At 45.5% G+C, this 20910-nt stretch overlaps 1 protein-coding gene across 1 annotated transcript in view; it reads right to left on the bottom strand.

The window, feature by feature from the left end:
* The window catches only part of CDAN1 (codanin 1), a 237335-nt gene that overhangs the window by 40427 nt on the left and 175998 nt on the right, over nt 1-20910 (bottom strand). The window contains exons 21-23 of the mRNA XM_085627237.1: nt 20596-20659; nt 18610-18688; nt 3628-3794 (exon numbers count right to left, since the gene is read on the bottom strand). Of these exons, the coding sequence (XP_085483363.1) occupies nt 3628-3794; nt 18610-18688; nt 20596-20659 (310 nt within the window). The remainder of the gene's footprint in view (nt 1-3627; nt 3795-18609; nt 18689-20595; nt 20660-20910) is intronic.

The raw sequence follows: 20910 nt of genomic DNA, 5'->3' as shown, positions 1-20910 counted from the left end.
GAATGCTACTCTTTGAATCACTGCATGCTAGGACAATGTCTTGTCTGGTGGTTAAGCCTCAAATGGATAAGTTTCCAGTAGCTCATTATCTGCAAAATCATTGCGATACTTGTTTTACACATTATCAACCTCCATAATGACCTGATCTGTTTAGTCTGGATCTACATCATCTTGTTCTGAGTCAGTATGTGTGATCTTGCAAGTGGAACAACACTAAGTGGCGCGTTGTACAGTTGTAGTATTGGACGATACATAACCTAAGGAGGCATCAAATTTTCAAAACTGAGCTGTCCATGTTTATTTTGAGGTAGCTGGTTTGGTGTTTGCCTCTCTGGTCATCGTGCCACTATATGTCCAGTTTCTGGTCAACATTTAACATACGTTGCCCGACATGTATGTGTGGCTGCGCTCCCCCTCTTTGGTGTCCTTGTATTGCTCTTAGACAAATCTTTTTGTTTTCAGTGTCAATTCTGTGTGAAGACTGAAATACCAATTGGCCCGGAAATCTCTTTGGTAACCGGCATTTTAGGAAATTTTTTGCTCATCTTTTGGTATCAAGTCTTCGGTGCTTAGTTGGAGATGGGGTTGGGGGTCAGTCATCAGATAACATAACATGTGTTTTGTAAAGCACACGTATCACCCAAGGGTATCAAGGCGCTGAATGACAGATGTTAATTGATAACCAACTCAATGGTACTCAATTTATCGACCTCAGAAGGATGAAAGGCTGAGTGGACATGCCAGGATTTGAACCTGTGACCATGAGGTCAAACACAGGCCACTACAGTGGATGCATTAGTCCACTCCTCGACGTGATTGCACCATTTGATACAGTTGACCACGAGACCTTGGCACTCAGGGAAATTGGTTCAAGGAGTACCACTTTAAAAGGGCTTCTGTCATGTCTAAAAGAAAGATCATTCCAGATCTTGGACCCCCGGTTACTCGGAGGCTGTCCCTTTGAAGTGCGGGGTCCTGCAGGGCTCCGCACTTGGTTTGACTCTTTTTAATAGCTATGTCAGACCACTGGCCTCCCTTGTCAAGGTTTTTGGAATATCTATGGGCTCCTATGCTGACAATACACAGCTGGTCGTCTCCTTCGCCCAAATGAGGGTACACAGATGAAGTTGTCTTGAGAAAGTGGCCCACTGGATGGCAAGCTGCTCATTGAAATTAAATTGAGACAAAACTGAGCTGATGGTACTGGGACATAACCCATCCACATTGACACTTCTAGGTTGGCCAGACAGTCTAGGGACTCTCACCCATATAAAAAAGCTTGGGAATGTCACTGGACAGTTCGCAGTCTATGGAAGCTCAAGCCAAGAAATTGACTAGCTCTGGTTTTGCCATATTGAGGACCCTGAGGAAAATCCTGAATTTACAGCCTACTCCTTGCAGAACAGTGGTAGTCCAGGCTTTGATCTCATCCCATCTTGATTACGGTAATTCTCTGTATCTAGGCTCCCCTAAAGCAGTTCAAAAAAGGCTCCAAGGGCAGCAAAATGCCGCGGCCAGAACCATATACAAGATACCCAAAGATTCCTCAGCTAAGAAAGCCTTGATCTCTTTACACTGACTTCCCATGGAACATAGAATTAAATTCAAGGCACTTTATTTGACTCACACATCTACTCCGAGAAGGACTCAAAGATCCTCTAACAAGGGTCTCCTAACAGTTCCATGCCTCCAGAAGGCCGACTGGGGTGGAAGAACCTTCCCCTGCCTCTACCCCAGCTTTGGAATACAATGCCAATTAATCAGATAACTGAGCCGGACGAGCCCAAATTCATAAAACATCGCAAAACTTGGCTATATCCCAAGTAATGGTCGAGCCTCATTTCAGACCTGTAGGTGTACGTTTTGAATCACAGTGCGGGGAAGCCTTAGGATAGCTATGCACTCTAGAAGTTAAGTTAAGCCACCAGCCCTGGCATTCAGGTTTGGTCCTCTCTTGGAGTCTGTCCATTGTCATTGAGCTGGAGCTCTTTTAAAGGGTAATCCTTTTGAGGCGGACACAGTGTTTGTCCTGGGGGTGTAGTTTTGTGTGGATTCCCTGAAGACTCACAGTCACAAGAGACAAATCCCTCTTCATGGGCAGGTGATTGGTTGCACTCCTCAACATCAAAATCTATGATTATGAGCAATGCCTTTCACATCATCGCAGAATTCAGCAAAGCTGATTGTTCTATTAAGACATGGCATTCCTGTCATCTCTGTTGAGTGCTGAATAGCCCTTTGACACCAAAAGCATGTACATGCCAAACCCTTAAATTATGGCCCTTCGACAAGCAGATCTGACCGACTGAATAGAGTTTACTAATTTGGATAAAATTTAAAAAGAGTATTTTCCATGACCTCTCCCAAACAAGTCACTGTTTTATGCCTCACAATCTTCATTTGTTGAAAACTTTGAAGTCAGAAAATGTTTGGCTGCTCGCCGATTCAGTTACTCTGAATCTGCGTTTGTATCTTGCTGGTGGTCTCTGGTGTAAAGTTTCCCAGCAAAATAGTCAGAAGCAGATCTGAACTCCAGAATATAAAGGAATAGGGGGTGGAGTCTATGAGAGTTTAGGGGAGCTCGATTTTGAGTCAATCAATGAATGTTCAAAACCAAAAGAAAAGCCTTGATGAAAAACAAAGTGCTACAGCAACAAGGTGAGAGATTTCACACACCATACCATATCCCGCTTTCTGAAAAAAATTACTGACCCTGCTCCTCATGAGTACAGACCATCCTGAACTGCCAGGTGAGGCCCCCTCCAGAAGGGAACGCAAGCAACACAAATAAAGTGCCCAGCAGGTGACCCACATATGGGGCCGAAACATGTTGACCACTTAATTGAACGAATAAGTACGCAGGACTAGTAACGTGTCTAATCACGCACAACACTGCTTTTATTTTACCCCTGCTCCGAGCTGAATAAAGTTACCGTTCAGGTAGCATGAGGACTGTTTATCTCACCTCACTTGAGCACCCTCACTTTTTTTGTCACTGATCACTACTGCAATAACCAGTGGTTTCCCTCCAGGTGGAGGAAGCATACAAAAGAAACCCATACATGATGCGGTCACGTTTTTAATAAGGCGGAGAACCAAGATATACCGCCTGACGGCCTATGTACGTGAATGAGGGTTTTTTAAGCAAAGACGGCTAGAACACCAAACCCTGGTTACACAAGTACAAGTGATCCATTCCCCATTGATATTTGTTGATTACTAGGAAGCTGAATGGATCACAGCTCCTTCTACCTCCCCCCTCTTTGATTTCAATACAAAGACCCACATATACCTGCAACATATTGCAAGACAACAGTTTTTACCAGTTTGGAGGCAACCGTATAGCAAGAAACATGCTGAGAGAAACATATATAGCAGCCAAAAGGGTAAAACGTTCTGGTAGCAGTTGAAGACTTGTTAAAGCAAATTTCATGTACACAAAGAGCTTACAATCCATCTGTTCTTTCATGAGAAATGACGATCACTATAAAGTCGGTGTTCATGTACCTTAAAAGAGCCCTTAAATTAGTTTTACTGAATTTGTACTATGGGTGAATGTCACCGGCTAGCTAGGGGTCAACAATGCTCAGAACCAATCGGTCGGAAAAAAAACTAAAGTTTACTCACTTTGAATTCATTAATTATTGAAGAGGGCAGAGGAGGCGTGTGGTCACATCCTGTAGGACAATTTACTGTGTCCCCATACTGTGTCACCTCACTGGCTTCTGATGCCGCTGCTCCATGCAATTTTAGCATCCGATTGAAGGTGGCCTTCACTTCTCTTTTAATCAAAGCTGTGAACAAGAAGACCAAAGCAACTGGATTTTCACACTTGTTAATACTTTTTAACCACTTGGCCATTGTCAAAAGAAAGACCACAAATACTACTAGCACCCAACGTTGCTAAATGTCATTCGGATGGTTATGGCTCTGTATTTATTTGCAGGAACAATCACTAATAGCACTTTATGCGACTCTCTACTCACTTCACCGGCCTTGTAAACTTGTTTTGATATTAAGAACTGAACAAGGGGGTGCATCATCATTAGAGGTTTGTGAAAGTCACGGACATAACATCTGTGACATTGAGAAACATTTTGTGAACTGTGCACTTTCACTCTGAAATGAATGACGTAAAGTCCCCAAATGAGGGTTGGTGGCTTGTGTGGCTGCTCACAACACAATTTGCGATGCAATTGTTATTTTAGAAACACCCCCTTCACTAGCTTAGTTATTTTCTGGAACTATAGTTAGCTTGTAATTAGTACAAAAAACAGTTAACACAAGCTGAACTGTTAGGTGCCACCCCAGCAAACTAGTAACACGCGCGGCTGCAGGTATGAATATGGCATTTAATGATAATCACACATTCACAACTTAAGTGAGCAAATTGCCCTGTTCATTCTCTGACACCAAACATACAAAGCAGGAAGTCAAAGTAAGAGTTACATCAAGCAGCAATGGCTCAACCTGTGTTTTCATAGGGACATCTCAAATGCATTCTTAATTTATTAATCTTTGCTATGGGATGCACTGTCTATTTCTTTATGATACTGGCTTCTAATTATGATTATCACTGTACCCATCTAAGACCTAGCTGTTATGTGCTGCTAGATATAGTTTCAGTTTATTTTAGTGAGTTATGCAATTCTAGCTCCCACATGCTAATAATTACTTCCAGGGTGCCAGTGCCAGCATTTTGTCAGAGGTGTAGGTCATGCTAAGAAGGGCTGTATGTATGCCAGCGTCAGTATTTTGCCCTGGGTATCTCTATTAGCCTCCAGTATGACTGGACCAATGAAAAACTCACAAGCATTCCAACACATTCTGGCTCACACCCACATTCTCTCACTCACATTCATTCTTTCACTCACATATTTTTCTCACTCACACTATCTTAAACCCCCTTACACTGATTCTTATGCATTGTCATTCACATCTAGTCACTCTTAATCCAACTCAAAGTTTATTGAAAAATGGAAAATATATATAATTCGCCACAATCAAAATAAATAGATAAAACCCAGCAATTCCAGTATATACATAAATAGATAAAACCCAACAGTTACGAAAACTATATATAGATAAAATAATAAAGGATGTGGTCACAGTGTGCAAAAAATCCTTTAAGATAGGATGTGGTCACAGTGTGCAAAAAATCCTTTAAGATAGAGCTAACAATTTATTTTCTAATAAACCAAGTCGCATAAATGAACTTGGATATACCCACCACTTTCACAAACAGTTGCTTTTAGAGATCGTAAAGACATATATTTGATTTGTTAAGCCCAAAAGGGGATATTGGAGTACAATACACCTGGCTCTGGGTTTAGCATATTTTGGACAGAAGAAGAGCAAATGTTCCTCAGTTTCATCCATACATAATTGGCTCAAAGTACACCCAGACTTTAAAGAGACCCATGGTGCAGTGTGGGCATAATTGGGAGGGTCCCATACCTGAACTGTAAAAATAATGAACAAGCACGCACAGGTGAAATGTCATTTGGAAATTCCTCAGCCTTGGGCACAGTTTTGTGTAACAAAAATAGCATTTTAAGGTTACCTGTGTAGCTGGACAATTCATAGTGGGCAGCAACTCTTTCCCAAAATCTTGATTTAATCACCACTCGCACAATGGTCGTGATAGAGGATGGTCATCCCAAAAGTTGGCTAGGACTAACTCATTCCATGTTTTCGTTTACGTAGGCCAGCCACTTAATCTTCTCAGAGCACTGCAATTTGATAATGTCACTAAGGCCCGCTCTACAGGGTTGTAATTCTTCAGTGACCCAAATGCGCAACTAACTCATTCTCACTCACTTATACTTACTGACACTCAGGCCAGAGTTTAAAAGCCCTCTGCGCTGGTTTTGGGTCCCTTTTGTGATCAAGGTGGAATTCTATGGGTGGTGCATGGTCGTCCCCAAGCAACTACCCATGGGTTTTGGTGCTAATACCCATCTACAAACATTTGTAGACAGAAATTTGCCCCAAACTCTTACACCTCCTCGAGGCAGTCGTAACGAGAAACGTTTTAATTTCTCTTTGTTTTTTCAACTTTGCATATGCACCGCATAGTACAGCATACACACAAAGTGAGAAAAAACCTTCAAACATAGTTTTGTACTAGAATGGAACGCCTATGCTTCAGTGAATGCACACACGATTGCACTATGCTCAAGAGTGCGTGCATTGGCGCACAGCTGCCAAAAATGTGCCAGTGCACGGGGAGAAAAAATACGGTATATCTTAGCAGATATGGCATATTTATTTCTCTCCCTTTAACACAAGGCACTGCAGCAATTTTAGTTCAGAGTTGTCTCACGTCAAAGAATAGTAAATCTCAAACAATCTCACTCAAAACTTTCCACTGGCTCACTCTCACACACATACTTAGACTTCCAGACACATGCTCACACTCTCTCACTTAAACACATTCTCACTCACAAGCACACACACACAAATACATTTAAAACCATTTTAACTTAAAACAGCTGCCACCAAAGGTCCCATTCTACCCAAGTATGCTCGATTTTCACGGCACTTATAATGAATAATATAATATTGTTCACTATTAGTAGAATGAAAAACGGGCCGAAAATAAGGAGTACGGAGTCAACCTTGTATTCTTGGCACTGATTTTGCCACATCTGAGGCCAGGAGTCACAAAGGCATTGCCATGCACCACAAGAGGTAAGCTAGGGGTCGCAGTTGCATACCCTGCAACACCTAAATGACGCCCATGGTGGCACTGAAGGGAACTACCTTGTGTGTGGATGTGCTTATTGTGAGAGAGTAAACTGCAGTCACTCAAAGTGAAGTTAGCTGGCTTATGTATGCTGGCCCATTTCAGCATGCTGTAGTGGGTGGAAGCAAAAATGTGCATGACACAAGAGCAGACCAATGAATGAATAAACAAGCGAAAAGCCCCTTTTTGTAAAACCTTTTCCACCTGAAAGAGAGATGGCACTCTGGAATGAAAAAAATCACCATTGTTCAATCCATTGGGTCACTCCGGACAGGACGCGGTTCGGCTGAACACCAGCCTTTATCAACCAGTACAAAAACAACAGTTGATGGACAGAATGCAGAACAATGTCATACATTCACCCCAGTACAGAGATCTGGGCCTAAATCCATCGTTTTTTTGCTCACCATGCCATTCCAGTTTGAACCCAGCCATATGCAAATCAGTCTTGACCCTGTGCCTCATGGGAACAGTCCAGCCCTAACTGCTAAACCAGGTCCTCTCTGAACTGGAAACAAGCATCCTAGGACCGGTTTCGGGGTTCCACACCTCTTCAGCCAGGACAGCTTGATTCCTAAACTGGGGTGGCATGGTGAGCAAAAGAATGATGGATTTAACCCAGATCTCTTGACTGGAGGTGAATGTTTTGATTTGTTCTGCATTCCGTCCATCAATTGTGTGTCTTTTGCTTTCTAGCCTGTAAGTGCGCCGGGTATGCCCAGACGTGGGTCCCGGGCTCACTGTCCCACTGGAATCAAGCTATCCTGGCTGAAGAGGGGTGAAACCCCGAAACCGGTCCTAGGGTGCTTGTTTCCGGTCCAGGGAGGACCTGGCTTGGCAGTTCGGGCTGGACTGTTCCCATGAGGCACAGGGTCAAGACTGATTTGCATATGGCCAGGTCTAAACTGGGGTGGCATGGCGAGCAAAAGAATGATGGGTTTAACCCAGATCTCTTGACTGGGGGTGAATGTTTTGATTTGTTCTGCATTCCGTCCATCAATTGTGTGTCTTTTGCTTTATCAACTAGTAAGCGCCATTTCGTGATCACGTTATGTACATTTTTGTTTTTACCATGAACACAGACAAAATACTACCAAGTTCATTGCAAGCAACAACTTCTCAAAATTCAAGCTGAAAAAGGCGAGATAACGGCATACATAATGTTGCTGTTTTAGAAGCCCTCATTACTTTTTAGGTCTCGCCTAGCCAGCGCGCATGTGCTGCTCTAGGAGATGACCTTTAGAAATCGGTCTGCTCCTTTTCAAGCACACTCGTGCTTGTGCTGGTATCCACCATGCGGGATTGAGCAGCAGCACGTGTGCTAATTTAAAACATATGGCTCTCACGCGGCCGCTGCTCACTCCCGCAAGGCAGAGGCCAGCACAAGCACGAGTGCTTCAAAACAGCTGCTGCTTGTTTGAGTTCCAGCAGGCAGACACAGCACACCTCCCCCACTTGGAATACGGTTACTGCGGCCGCGTCATTAAACACAGAGCGGACCGCGCTTTTTTTTTTTCATTCCCCCCTCACTCGCTCGCTGTCTTTCGCTCGCACTCTCTCTCTCGCTCTCTCTTTAGCTCACACTCTCTCTCTTTCGCTCGCGCTCTCTCTCTCTCTCTTTAGCTCGCACTCTCTGTCTCGTTAGCTCGCACTCTCTCTCTCTTTAGCTCGCACTCTCTCTCTCTTTAGCTCGCACTCTCTCTTTAGCTCGCACTCTCTCTCTTTCGCTCGCACTCTCGATCTTTCGCTCGCACTCTCGATCTTTCGCTCGCACTCTCGATCTTTCGCTCGCACTCTCGATCTTTCGCTCGCACTCTCGATCTTTCGCTCTCTCTCTCTCTCTCTCTTTAGCTCGCACTCTCTCTCTTTCGCTCGCTCCCTCTCTTTCTCTCTTACTCTCTCTCTCTTTCAAGGCGGTCCTGTGCTGCACAAACGCTCTACTGAAGATAGTTGCTGCATACTGCATGCACGACAGTCTCCAGGTGCAAGGTTGTAATGCTGGGATACGGTCGATCCGGCAGTCTCGTAGTTTATGTCGCTACCATGGGTCTTCCTCTGTCAACTTGCACTGTGAGCTGTGATATCTATTAACAGCATCACTGATGGAGGGGGCATTTAAGCGCAATACACTAATACAAATGCACAACCCTTTCTTATCCAGAGAACCTTCAGCTCATGTTGCGTTCCCACCAATCAGGTTGTGCTTGTTGGACACCGGACTGCTGTATTCCACCGATAACACTGGAATCTCAGTTTGGGCAGTAATTCCAGTTACTTGTGATCAGCCCTTTGGCATCAGGCAGGGGTGCGCATTCCTCAGGATAGAGACCAGGCCCTAAAGATTGAGCTAGGGACACATGTACCAGATAGTGGAATAATTTGGAGATTATTGTATGCCACTGTTGTATATGCTTTGTTCCACAAAATACATTCCCTTTCAGGAAGTTTACCACAAATTGTGCACTTACAGTTAGAGATCTATTCAAACTGGTAATTGAGAAATGAATTCATTACTTATCTGTAACAACAGTAGTGCAGTTAAAGGCAAGTCTGGATGTATATACTGTGCAGTGATCAGGAAAGGAATATGCTCCTTACCAGTATGCATCTGTTCTTGGCATGTAGAGCTGCAGATCTATACACTTTTGCATAGATCGCCATCTGGTGTTGGGCCCGATGTTTGCAGTTTGTTTTTCTTCTTGGACAGTCTTTGGAAGTCACGAGTTCGGTGACTCCTCCTTCGGTCCGTACTGCGCATGGGCTTCGGCTCCATCCTCAGATTGTTTTTCGCCAGCAGGGAAAAGATGGAGCGTAGTGATAATAGTAAGAAACCCATGTGTGTTTTATCTAAATAAGATAGACTGGAACGGATACAGGTAGCCGGGGAGGCGGGTGGGTGTGTATAGATCTGCAGCTCTACATGCAAAGAACAGATGCATACTGGTAAGTAGCATATTCCGTTCGAGGCATAGGAGCTGCAGATTATACACTTTTCAATAGATTATATAGCAGTACCCAGCCCTAGCGGCGACCACCGGTATCCGTTGCAGTGGTTTGAAATAGTGTCTTTAGTACAGCCTGGCCCACACTAGCTTGTTGTTTGGAGTGCACGTCTACACAGTAATGTTTTGTGAAGGTGTGCGGTGTTGACCATGTGGCTGCTTTGCAGATGTCATCTAAGGGTATGTTCCCTAGAAAAGCCATAGAAGCCCCTATCTTTCTTGTAGAGTGGGCTTTAGGTGGAACAGATAATGTTCTTTTTGCTTTGTGATAGCAAATTTGTATGCACTTTACAATCCACCTAGCTATCCCTGATTTAGAGATGGGGTTGCCTTTATGCGGTGGAGAGAAGGAGACAAACAATTGTTTAGTCTTTCTGAAAGGTTGCGTTCTTTGTATGTAGTACAGTAAAGCCCTTTTAACATCAAGTGTATGTAGAGCCCTTTCCGCAACAGATTGAGGTTGCGAGAAAAAAAACGGTAATTCCACCGATTGATTAAGATGGAAAGGGGAAATGACCTTGGGCAGAAATTTTGGATTTGTGTGAAGTATCACCTTGCTGTGATGTATCTGTAAAAAGGGTTCTTGTATAGTGAACACTTGTATCTCACTAACCCTTCTAAGGGAAGTGATAGCTACGAGGAAAGCTGTTTCCAAGTGAGGAACTGTAGCTCACATTTATGCATTGGTTCGAAAGGCGGACCCATTAGCCTTGTAAGAACTACGTTTAGATTCCATACAGGGGAAGGTGGTGCCCTGGGTGGAATTACTCGTTTAAGGCCTTCCATAAAGGCTTTAATAGCGGGCACTCTGAACAGTGATAAATGCTGTCTGTTTTGTAGGTAAGCAGCAATTGCTGCTAGGTGTAGACGTATGGATGAATATGCCAGGTTACACCTTTGAAGATGGAGCAGATAGCATATGATGTGCTGTATGGATGCATCTAAAGGGTTGACTGTATTGTTACGGCAGTAAACAACAAATCTCTTCCACTTTGCGGCATAGCATGCTCGAGTGGTAGGACGTCTGGCTTCCTTGATAATGTTCATGCAATCAGGGGGAAGGTTAAGGTATCCAAATTATAAGATTTCAGGAGCCAGATCGCAAGGTTGAGTTGAGCTGGGTCCGGGTGCCTGATTTCTCTATGGTTCTGGGTTAGGAGGCATGGGGACAGGTGCAGTTTTTGATGTGGTACCACCGATAGCTGTAGTAGTGTGGTGTACCACGGCTGCCTGGCCCATGTTGGGGCTACCAGAATGAGTGTGAGGGAGTGCTGTTATAGCTTCCTTACCACTAATGGAATTAGCGGGAGAGGTGGAAAGGCGTATGCAAATTTGCCTGACCAGTTCATCCATATCGCATTGCCTTTGGACAATGGGTGTGGGTATCTGGCGGCGAAGCTTGGGCATTTTTTGTTTTCGTGGGTGGTGAAGTGGTCTATCTGAGGATGCCCCCACTTGTGGAAGAATGGGCGAAGAACTTGTGGATGCAGTTCCCATTCGTGCATTTGCTGCGTTTGTCTGCTGAGCAGATCTGCCATGGTGTTTTGTATGCCTGGGACGTGTTGTGCCAGGAGAAAGATTTTTTGTGGAATTGCCCATCTCCATATGCTCTGTGCTAAGCGGGAGAGCTGGGGAGAGTGTGTCCCCCCCTGTTTTTTAATATAATACATTGCAGTCATATTGTCTGTGCGAATGAGGACTGCTTTGGCTGAAATTTGTTTCTGAAAGGATTTCAGGGCTAGAAAGATCGCCAATAGCTCCAGATGGTTGATGTGGAGTAATTTTTGCTGTGGCGTCCATAGACCTTGCACTGTGAGGTGTAGAAGGTGCGCTCCCCAGCCGGAGAGCGACGCGTCCGTTGTTAGAATCACCTGAGGAACCGGGTCCAGGAACGGCCGCCCTTTGGAAAGGTTTGTGGTGTTCCACCACTGCAGAGAGTGATGGGTGCGGCCGTCAGCTGTCCCTGGGCCTGGTTCCACTGCCGTGCTAGGCACTCTTGGAGTGGACGCATGTGGAGTCTTGCATGGGGCACTATGAAAATGCAAGATGCCATCATCCCTATTAGCTTCATGAACACTCTTGCTGGGAGAGAGTGCTGAAGAATGAATGTTTGGCGCAAGGCTTGTAGGCTTGCGATTCTGGCTGAATTGGGATAGGCTATAGCTTTGGAGGTGTCTATAGTGGCCCCGAGATATTGCTTTGTGTGAGATGGTATGAGGTGGGATTTTTGATGATTCACCGTGAAGCCTAGCTGGTGGAGCAGTTGGATGGTGCTGTTTGTATGTTGCACACACTGGTGGTAGGACGCGGCTTTTATCAGCCAGTCGTCCAAGTAAGGGAAGACATGAATATGTTGTCTTCTGAGGTCTGCTGCTACTACCGCTAGGCATTTGGTAAACACCCGTGGTGCGGTTGTGACCCCGAAGGGGAGAACTCTGAATTGGTAATGCTTACCGTCCACCACAAACCTGAGGTACTTCCTGTGAGAAGGGTGTATTGGAATATGAAAGTATGCGTCTTTCAAGTCCAGTGTAGTGAGAAAGTCTCCCTGGCAGAGGAGTGGGAGAACTTGTTGGAGGGTTACCATGTGGAAATGGTCCGAATGTATGTATGCATTTAAAGGCCGGAGGTCTAGAATGGGCCGTAGGGTCTCGTCTCTCTTTGGTATTAGAAAATACAGAGAGTAGACCCCTACATTTTGCTGATTGACGGGGACCTGCTCTATAGCTTGTTTTTGCAGGAGGGAGATTACCTCCTGTTTGAGCAGTGTGGTGTGTTCTTGCGACATTGTACGGTGCCTGGGTGGAATATTGGGTGGGGTAGATGTTAGTTCGAGACAGTAGCCTGACTGAACAATTTGTGTCACCCATTTGTCTGATGTTATGGTCTCCCAGGTGGGAAGAAAATGCCGTAGTCTGTCCCCGACTGGAGTGGATGGTCGGGGGGGAGCGGGGGAAAGTCATTGGGCGGGTGGTGTGGCAGAACTGGTGGTGTTTGTTTTGCCCCTGCCCTTATTATTGTTTCCTCTATATCCACCTCTTTGATAGCCCTTCGAGAAGGTAGTCTGAGGAGGGGACTTGTAGGAAGTAGAGGCGCTATCGGCAGAGTAACCGCTGCCTGTGCCACGAAAGGAGGAACAACAAAATGAACGTCTAGGGGTATGGGATTGTAATGCCCCCATAGACTTTGCTGTATCCGTGTCCTTTTTCATTTTCTCCAATGCTTCGTCAACCTTTGGACCAAATAGGTGTTGTTGGTCAAAGGGGTGATTTAATATAGATGCCTGTACTTCTGGCTTAAACCCTGAGATTCTGAGCCAGGCATGACGACGAAGCAAAACACTGGTGTTTATAGCTCTAGAAGCTGTGTCTGCTGCGTCGAGGGCACATTTAATTGAGGTGTTGGTAATGAGCTTTCCCTCTTGTATTAGCTCATGAGCCCTGTGTTTATGTTTGTCTGGGAGGTGTTGCATGATAGCCTCCAGCTCATCGTAATGTGCTCTATCATAACATGCAAGCAGTGCTTGCGTGTTGGCGATGCGCCACATATTTGCAGCTTGCGAGGCAGTGCGTTTACCAGACGCATCTAAGAGCTTTGACTCCTTATCTGGTGGCGGAGCCTCCCCTGATGATTGAGAGTTAGACCGCTTCCTAGCTGTGGATACCACTAATGAGTCTAAGGGAGCCGGTCCTTTAATATATGCAGGATCTGTGGGGGCTGCTTTATATTTCTTCTCTATCCTGGGGTTTAATACCCTAGCTCTGACTGGGTCCTTGAACACCTCTGCAGCAGGCTTGGTTACTCCTTTTAGCATGGGCAATATTGCTGTGGCCTTATCTTGTATGTCAAAAGTGTCCAGTAGGAAATCGTCCTCAACTGGCTCACTGTGTAATTCTACCCCATGGTAGTGTGCCGCCCGCTGTATTAAGTGGTGGAACCCCAGGGAGTCCTCTGGAGGAGATGGCCTGGATGGATAAATGTCATCCTGAGGCATATCTGGTACATCGGGGTTGTGGTAATCCTCCCATGGGTCTGGTGTCCCTGGAGGTGTGGGGTCTATTGGGGCGTCAGCTGGATCATAATCTGGATCCCCATAATCAGGGTCTGGAGATGGGGTTGGAGAGCGGTGAGGCAAAGGTGGCGGAGATATGGGAGGTGGAGGAGGTGGTGGGGAGGGTACTCTGAAGGGAGATGTGGCAGAGTCCTTCCGTTTTGGCGGTGGATGAGGATCTGGCTTGTTTAAATGTCTTTTTTTGGAAGACAAAGTTAAATGTCCAGTCTTTGGATCCTTTGTTAAAGTTTTTTGATAAGGATCTGGCGTAAATAGTTCTCCTGGCACCGAATCGTCTGTCAGTGCCGATGTTTTCGGAGCCGAGGGCTTCGATGGTTTCTCCATGCCATGCTTTTTCGGGGCCTCCGATTTCTTCGGTGCCGAGGCAGGCTTCGGCGCCGGAGCGTCGGGGTTTATGTTTATGTTTTGTCTGCACCGAGAGTGCAGGTTTCGAGCTCAATGGCTTTGGAGCCGAACTGGGTGTAGTTTTCTTCGGTGCCGAACTGTGTTTTTCGGCCCCAGGAGTAGGCTGGCTCGAGCCCGAGCCACCGGGAGACTTATGATGCTTTGACACCGGGCCCGAAGGTGGGGTGATAGAAGCTGTATGTTTGGTTTTCCCTTGGCCCGGAGGCGAAGGTGTAACCGGAGTCTCTTTCGTTGTGGGTACGGGAGTGGGAGGGGGTAGAGTACTAACGACCCTCTGCGCCGGTGTGATCTCCTCCAGGTCGGAGTCGTCGGCCTCGGAAGCGCTGACGAATTCTTCCTCCTGCTCGGTGTGCTGCTGCCCCGAAGCTCCGGTGTCGTCTCCGAAGATGTCAGGTGGAGCCAAAGTCGATGAGTGCGCCATGGTTCGTCGAGCTCTTCGATCCCGGATGGTCTTTTTCGATCGAAAAGACTTGCAGACGGGGCAGTCTCGGGCCTCGTGTTCGGGAGAGAGGCAGAGGTTACACACCTGATGCAGGTCGGTGTGGGGAAATTTAGACCCACATTTTGGGCACTTTTTGAAGGGAGTCCTTTCCATCGGCTGAGACCAGAGTCTAGGGAGGCCCGAAGGCCGGCGCCGATGTCTGGAATCGAGAAGTGCCGCCGAGAGAGATGAAGAAGATGATTTTTGTCTCAAGAATCTCGATGGACGAGGATTTTCCGTCGAAGGTCGAACTGGAAAAGTTCGAAGCCGGAGCACGAAGTATCACATCCGAGCCCGATGGCGGAAAAAAACAATCTGAGGATGGAGCCGAAGCCCATGCGCAGTACGGACCAAAGGAGGAGTCACCGAACTCGTGACTTCCAAAGACTGTCCAAGAAGAAAAACAAACTGCAAACATCCGGGCCCAACACCAGATGGCGATCTATGCAAAAGTGTATAATCTGCAGCTCATATGCCTCGAACACAATGCTTCTGTAAAATTTTTATGTTTGGGCGCCAACTATTGATGATGTTGCCCATAAGCTCTCAATGTTTCAGCATGTGACCTCAATTTTCAGACTTTTTTATCTGGTGCCCCACTTACTTTATAGTCACTAAACAACTAACAACTCAACAACTATAACTAAACACTTATAAGGTCCCAAAGGCAAGACCTATTGGCTATGCCAATGCTTGTTACTATTTACAGCGCATTCATGCACATACAAATCACAAACATCTCACTGAATCTCTTCGTTGGATTTTAGGACTCCGTAAATATGCTCCATTTAACATAAGACTTGGTCAGCCATAAATGAGGCTAATTACGTCACTTTTCGTCCATGGTTGCTGCACCAATCAGAAACTAATCTTGCTGATCCCAAAACCAGCTTATTTAAACACCCCAAGCAACTTGCAGTTCATAGTGCATTACAACAATCCTTTCTTCATGGGTACGTCGATAGCTGGCAGTCAAAACCCATTAAAAATTGACGGTATAATTTTGCCTTCCTTTATTATAGTTCCAATATAGTCATGAAAAAACGGCTGCCAAGACGAAATCCCCTTACGTTCTGTAATGTTGAAACACGCTGTAATTTGTATTCTGTTCAACTCCGGTATGTAACAATTAACCAAAACCTGTGATGGCCTACATCCCCACCATGTATATAATAATACCTTGGTGCCCAGCTCCGGTGTCCAACAGTAGAGCAGCACTCAAGACCACAGACCGCTTATTGCCCATAAAGCCTTTATTGGTACAAGCAGTTCACACAATCCAGTCCATTAAAAAGCAGCCGACCGCTGCCTGACGCGTTTCGAGATCAACTCTTCCTCAGAGGCAGTAGCGGTCGAGAGAAGGCATGGAGGACTGCTACTTCCTATTATGCGAGATCGTGGGACCTGATTGGTCCGCTCTGAATGAGCAACACGTTGCAGTCTGGGATATACAGTCCTCAATATATCCTCTGATGGATGCCCTCTGTAATGTTTGCTCTGATAAAGCCATCAGTGAGCCGTTCTGTAATGTTGAAACACGCTGTAATTTGTATTCTGTTCAACTCCGGTATGTAACAATTAACCAAAACCTGTGATGGCCTTCATCCCCACCATGTATATAATAATACCTTGGTGCCCAGCTCCGAAGTACAGTGTCAATCCAGCACCACCAGCGTTCAGGAAGCAGGCCGACATAACCGATAGATATATATATATATATATATATATATATATATACATACCCTGGGCCAGTGGCGTCACTAGTGGGGTGCGGGGGGTGCGGGCCGCACCGGGTGACACCTTCACATGGGGTGACACCATCGGGGGACTGGCTGCCACCTGCTAAATGAGTGGGCGTCACCAGGAGACCACCTAAAAAGTACGGCGTTTTGGGGTGGAGCGCTCAGGAGAGTAGGAGTTTGAGTGATGAAAACCTGAACACAAATAAACTCTTGACCTTTGGCAGAGCTGTGGTGCTCGTGGAGGGCACAAGGACAAAGCAGTCGGAAAGGAGATTAAAAATAAAAGTGGAGGTTAGCGAGTTTGCATGGTGAAAATGACAACTCCCTTGGAGCAAGGAGGAGACGAGTGCCTGGATAATCATTAAATTAAGGCGTCTGACTTGTGAGGAAATGTGTGAGCGGTTGGTGTGTGTGCTCGATGTAACAACGAAAAGTGACGGCTGTGTGGGCAGTATGGCGGCACTGACCTGGCAGCTCCGATTTCTGTCCAACGAGGTCAGAGCCCATGGCGGCCGCCGGACCACACAGCACCCACTGCAGCATCATTCGATCTAATGCCAAACAGCCTCAGGAACAAATCTCAGAACGATAAATTAAATGCATGTATGCAGAATAATAAATACTGAATGGCGACGGGCAGGAAACAATAAACATTTTTAAAAAAAGACGGAGACCGAAGACACACGCAGGTCGCTCACATGCCCAGCCTGAGAGCAGAAGGAATACACGGAGTGAGGGAAGGGGAAACAAGGACCAGGGAAAATCAAAGGTTACATCCCGCACAGGTATCATGACAGCCGTGACCAAATCACCTCGAAGCATGAGGCGCTAAGGAGAAGAAGAGGTGTAGGAATACATCTTTACACTTATCAGAAACTTAAGACGCAACTTTTAAAATGGGAAGCCGCGTCAGAGAGACTGCACCATCACTGCCCACAAGACAAAATCATAGCTTCGTGGAAGGAGTGCACAATGCTGGGCTGTCGACGATATCTGGGGACTTGAGTAGCGTCGGCCAGTGCAGTGGCGTCACGAGGGGGGTGCGGACCTCAAGGGTGACACCATGAGTTACCGCACTGGGTGACACCAACCCTAGTGACGCCTCTGCCCTGGGCGTAGTTTGCGTAGTAGCGCTACGCGTAGCTACGCGAAGTGCACTTCGCACTACGCGTAGCGCTACGCAAACTGCGTAGTGCGCTGTTCGGGATGATTGCACAGTACCGGATGCTTGTCCGCACTGTGCAATCATTGAAAACGGCATCTCGCACAGTGCGAGCTGTCGTTTTCTGCCGTTCGAGTAGATTTTTACTCGAGCGGCAGCTTTCTCAGCGCGGACTGGTAGTTTCTCATTGCGATCGGTCGCGAGCATAAGCAAACACTCTCAATGAGAAAGCTGACCTCCCCGCGTTGAGAATCTCGCCAGGAGGTTTATTTTGCACGCTCGCGATCGCAACTTGATGTTGCTGATTGCGAACGACGAAAAAGTCTCACCGGGATGTCATTTTGCTCGCTCGCGGTCGCCAACTTGACGTTGAGGACCACGAGCGAGCAAAAAATGGCAACTACGCTATGCATTTTTGCAGTGTGCTACGTGCAATTCGCGTAGCGCGAAGTAGCACAAACTACTCAAACTACGCGAGCGTAGCGTAGTTGGCCGCCCAGGGTTAATATATATATGTATATATATATATATATATATATATATATATATATATATATATATATATATATATATATATATAATTATTTTTTTTGTAAGATCAAAAGGTCTAGGCTAACGCCAGACCTAAAATTAGGGGCAATCCCTAAATAGCGAAGCCTATTGTTTATTTGACATCTACTACCAAAACAATTTTTTTATTGCATTTTACCCAAGGAATATTGCGTTTAAAATTTTACCTAAAGAAGATCAAGTCACCTTCCATCTGATCATTAACTGAATAATTTAATGACAATATACAAGACAATATGAATGGTATGCATGTTTTTGTAAATATCCTTAACATATACAAAATGACACTTCGTTCACACTTTAGGGAGTCGATTCAAACCTCTGGTTCATGTAGAGTGGCAGTGGAATTGGTAGTCAAAACTCTTTGTTGATCATCAACACATAATACAAACATTAGCTCACACGGGCTTCAGAAGCCTTTGCTCACCTGTGATGTTGGTGGAAAGCCAGCTACAGGCTTTTTCTATAGCAAGTCCAACTGCGATATCTTCTGCGCTCTTCAAAACCTTGATGAGTCAGAAAACAAAACAGCCATATTTAAAACCCCATCTAAGAGGTCAGTAATATATAGCAATAGCACAGAAATGTGTGCATTAAATGCTCCTCTGTTTATGAAAGCAGAATCTAATCATTGCCTCAATTTTCACAAATTGCACTTGGTTTTCTCTACTTTGTAACTTCAAATAAAACTTGTAAACACCTAATATAAATACATCAGAGCACCACCTCAGAATGTTGTGACCCCACTGCAGCTGAATTCGTAATTTAAATGAAGAAAATGTTTCTCAGGTGCACTGGAGCAGATCCTAACAGTGGGATTTTGCAGCAGCGATAACCTTCCAGGTACCACACGCAATCTCTCCATCAGGGCAATTTATGCTATTAGAGGGATACAGGACCGGGTAAGAAAAGAGGGTCCTCCGCCTTCACCAGCCCTGGGTGCCCCAAAGGCTTAGGGGTCCTTCCTTAACAGACTGATGCCAGTAAGGACACAGGAGGACGGCCTGTGTGCTGAATATGCCAGCAGAAGCCTCAGGTGACCAATGGTACCCGCCTTGAAATGTCAGAAACAAACATGAAAGGCAAAGGGCAGAGTGTGTGGGATAAAGGAAAGGTGTCAAGTGACAAGTGCACCAAAAAACCTTACTTTATTCAAAATAAAACAGGCAGATGCTCAGTTACTTCTCTAGAGTGCCCACTATTCAACAACATGTGAAGGAAAACATTTACTTCTAGGCAAGGTGTGATGGCATCAACCAGCATGATAATTAGTTGTCAACAGCTGAGTCTGAGCCAGAAAAACAGTTAAAAAAAATTCAAGTTATTGCATTGCACTGGCTTTTACGCTCTAAAGGCACAAAGGGTAAAAAGTAATATTCTCTGCGTATGATAATTCACTGCGCTTGTCATCTCAAGACTGGAGTATTACTATTTTTTGGGGTTTCCAACTGGGCCTTGACATGGCAACTTCGAGGCTTCCTCAAACTATGAACCAGGTCAGTTTTTAGCATTGCTAAAAGCTTGCATCTAAAGGAAAATGCTCAGCCAGCTTCCCGTCTTCAAAATGCCATGCATGGTCCACAAAGACTTCCTAAAATGGTCAACTGCAGATGTTCTGAATCAGAAAGCAGATTTTTACATTTCCTCGAATCTAGTTAATATCTAGTTAATACCTTGATTGTTAATACCTTGATTCAAATAAATGAATGACCAGCACTTCTTAAACTCAGCACAGCGACCATGGTAAAGATATACTCACAGTACCAAACTCATCAGACCGTCAGTTACTTTCATATTGGAAGGATTGCATGCCTTTCTGAAGGCTATCTGATGCTAAGTCTGACACTGGACGTGCAAAAACAGCTACAATCTCACCATTTACAATCCAGCCCAATGGACTGCTCATCATGCAACGATGAGTCGTGGAACCGAAAGCATTTGGTTGACCCAATGAGACAGCCCTGCTTGCCATAGAAGTTAGGCTGAAGAATTACCATTAGTGTTAGTTTGGTAGCTTTACCCTTGCCAAAGAAATCTGCTATTTGTAACATGTTGCCTCATACTGAATTAAAAGCATAAAGTCCCCACCACCTTTTGTGGAGGAGGAGAGCCGCTCCAGAGGTTTGAAAGGGGGCAGTGATCATAGGAGCATCAGAAATGGGAAAATAGATCGACGGGGGCAAATCGCAGCAATGTAGCTTCCCCCTCGACGATACTTTGTGCTAAAAAAACTTAACTTGCATTTTATAATTTCTATTCCTGCTGCAACCAAAGCTCCACAATCCAATTCTTGGCAAACAGTCTGGAGATCCAAGTGGACACTATGACCCCCATGCACGCCTCCCTCTTCCTCCCCCCGCGGAACATTATTCTACATCCAGGAGACAAAACATGCGTAACATGCTGCGCATACCGCCACAGACGTCTCTTCTGGCAGCAGAACTCGAACCGCTTCTGGACCTCTCTTCTTGCAAAACCTGTGGTAGGGTTGATGAAGAGCGTCATTCAACAAAGTTTACACTCAGGCTTGTAGGTTCTCTACCAGACCACATGGAAATCCGGTCCCTTGTGCGTACATCAAAATACGGTCAATAGGTAACTATAGTAGTTAAGCTTTTTGAGCTACATGGCATCTCCTCCACCCATCCCTTGAAGCTTATGTCCCAGAGTGTAAATACAAGCAATTCAAGCACTATGTCTAGATGAAACTAGAGCATGCTCCCCCAGG

This window comes from Triturus cristatus, chromosome 9 (genome assembly GCF_964204655.1).
Source record: "Triturus cristatus chromosome 9, aTriCri1.1, whole genome shotgun sequence".
In the NCBI taxonomy this organism is placed as follows: domain Eukaryota; kingdom Metazoa; phylum Chordata; class Amphibia; order Caudata; family Salamandridae; genus Triturus; species Triturus cristatus.
This window is presented reverse-complemented; position numbering and strand designations above follow the sequence as displayed.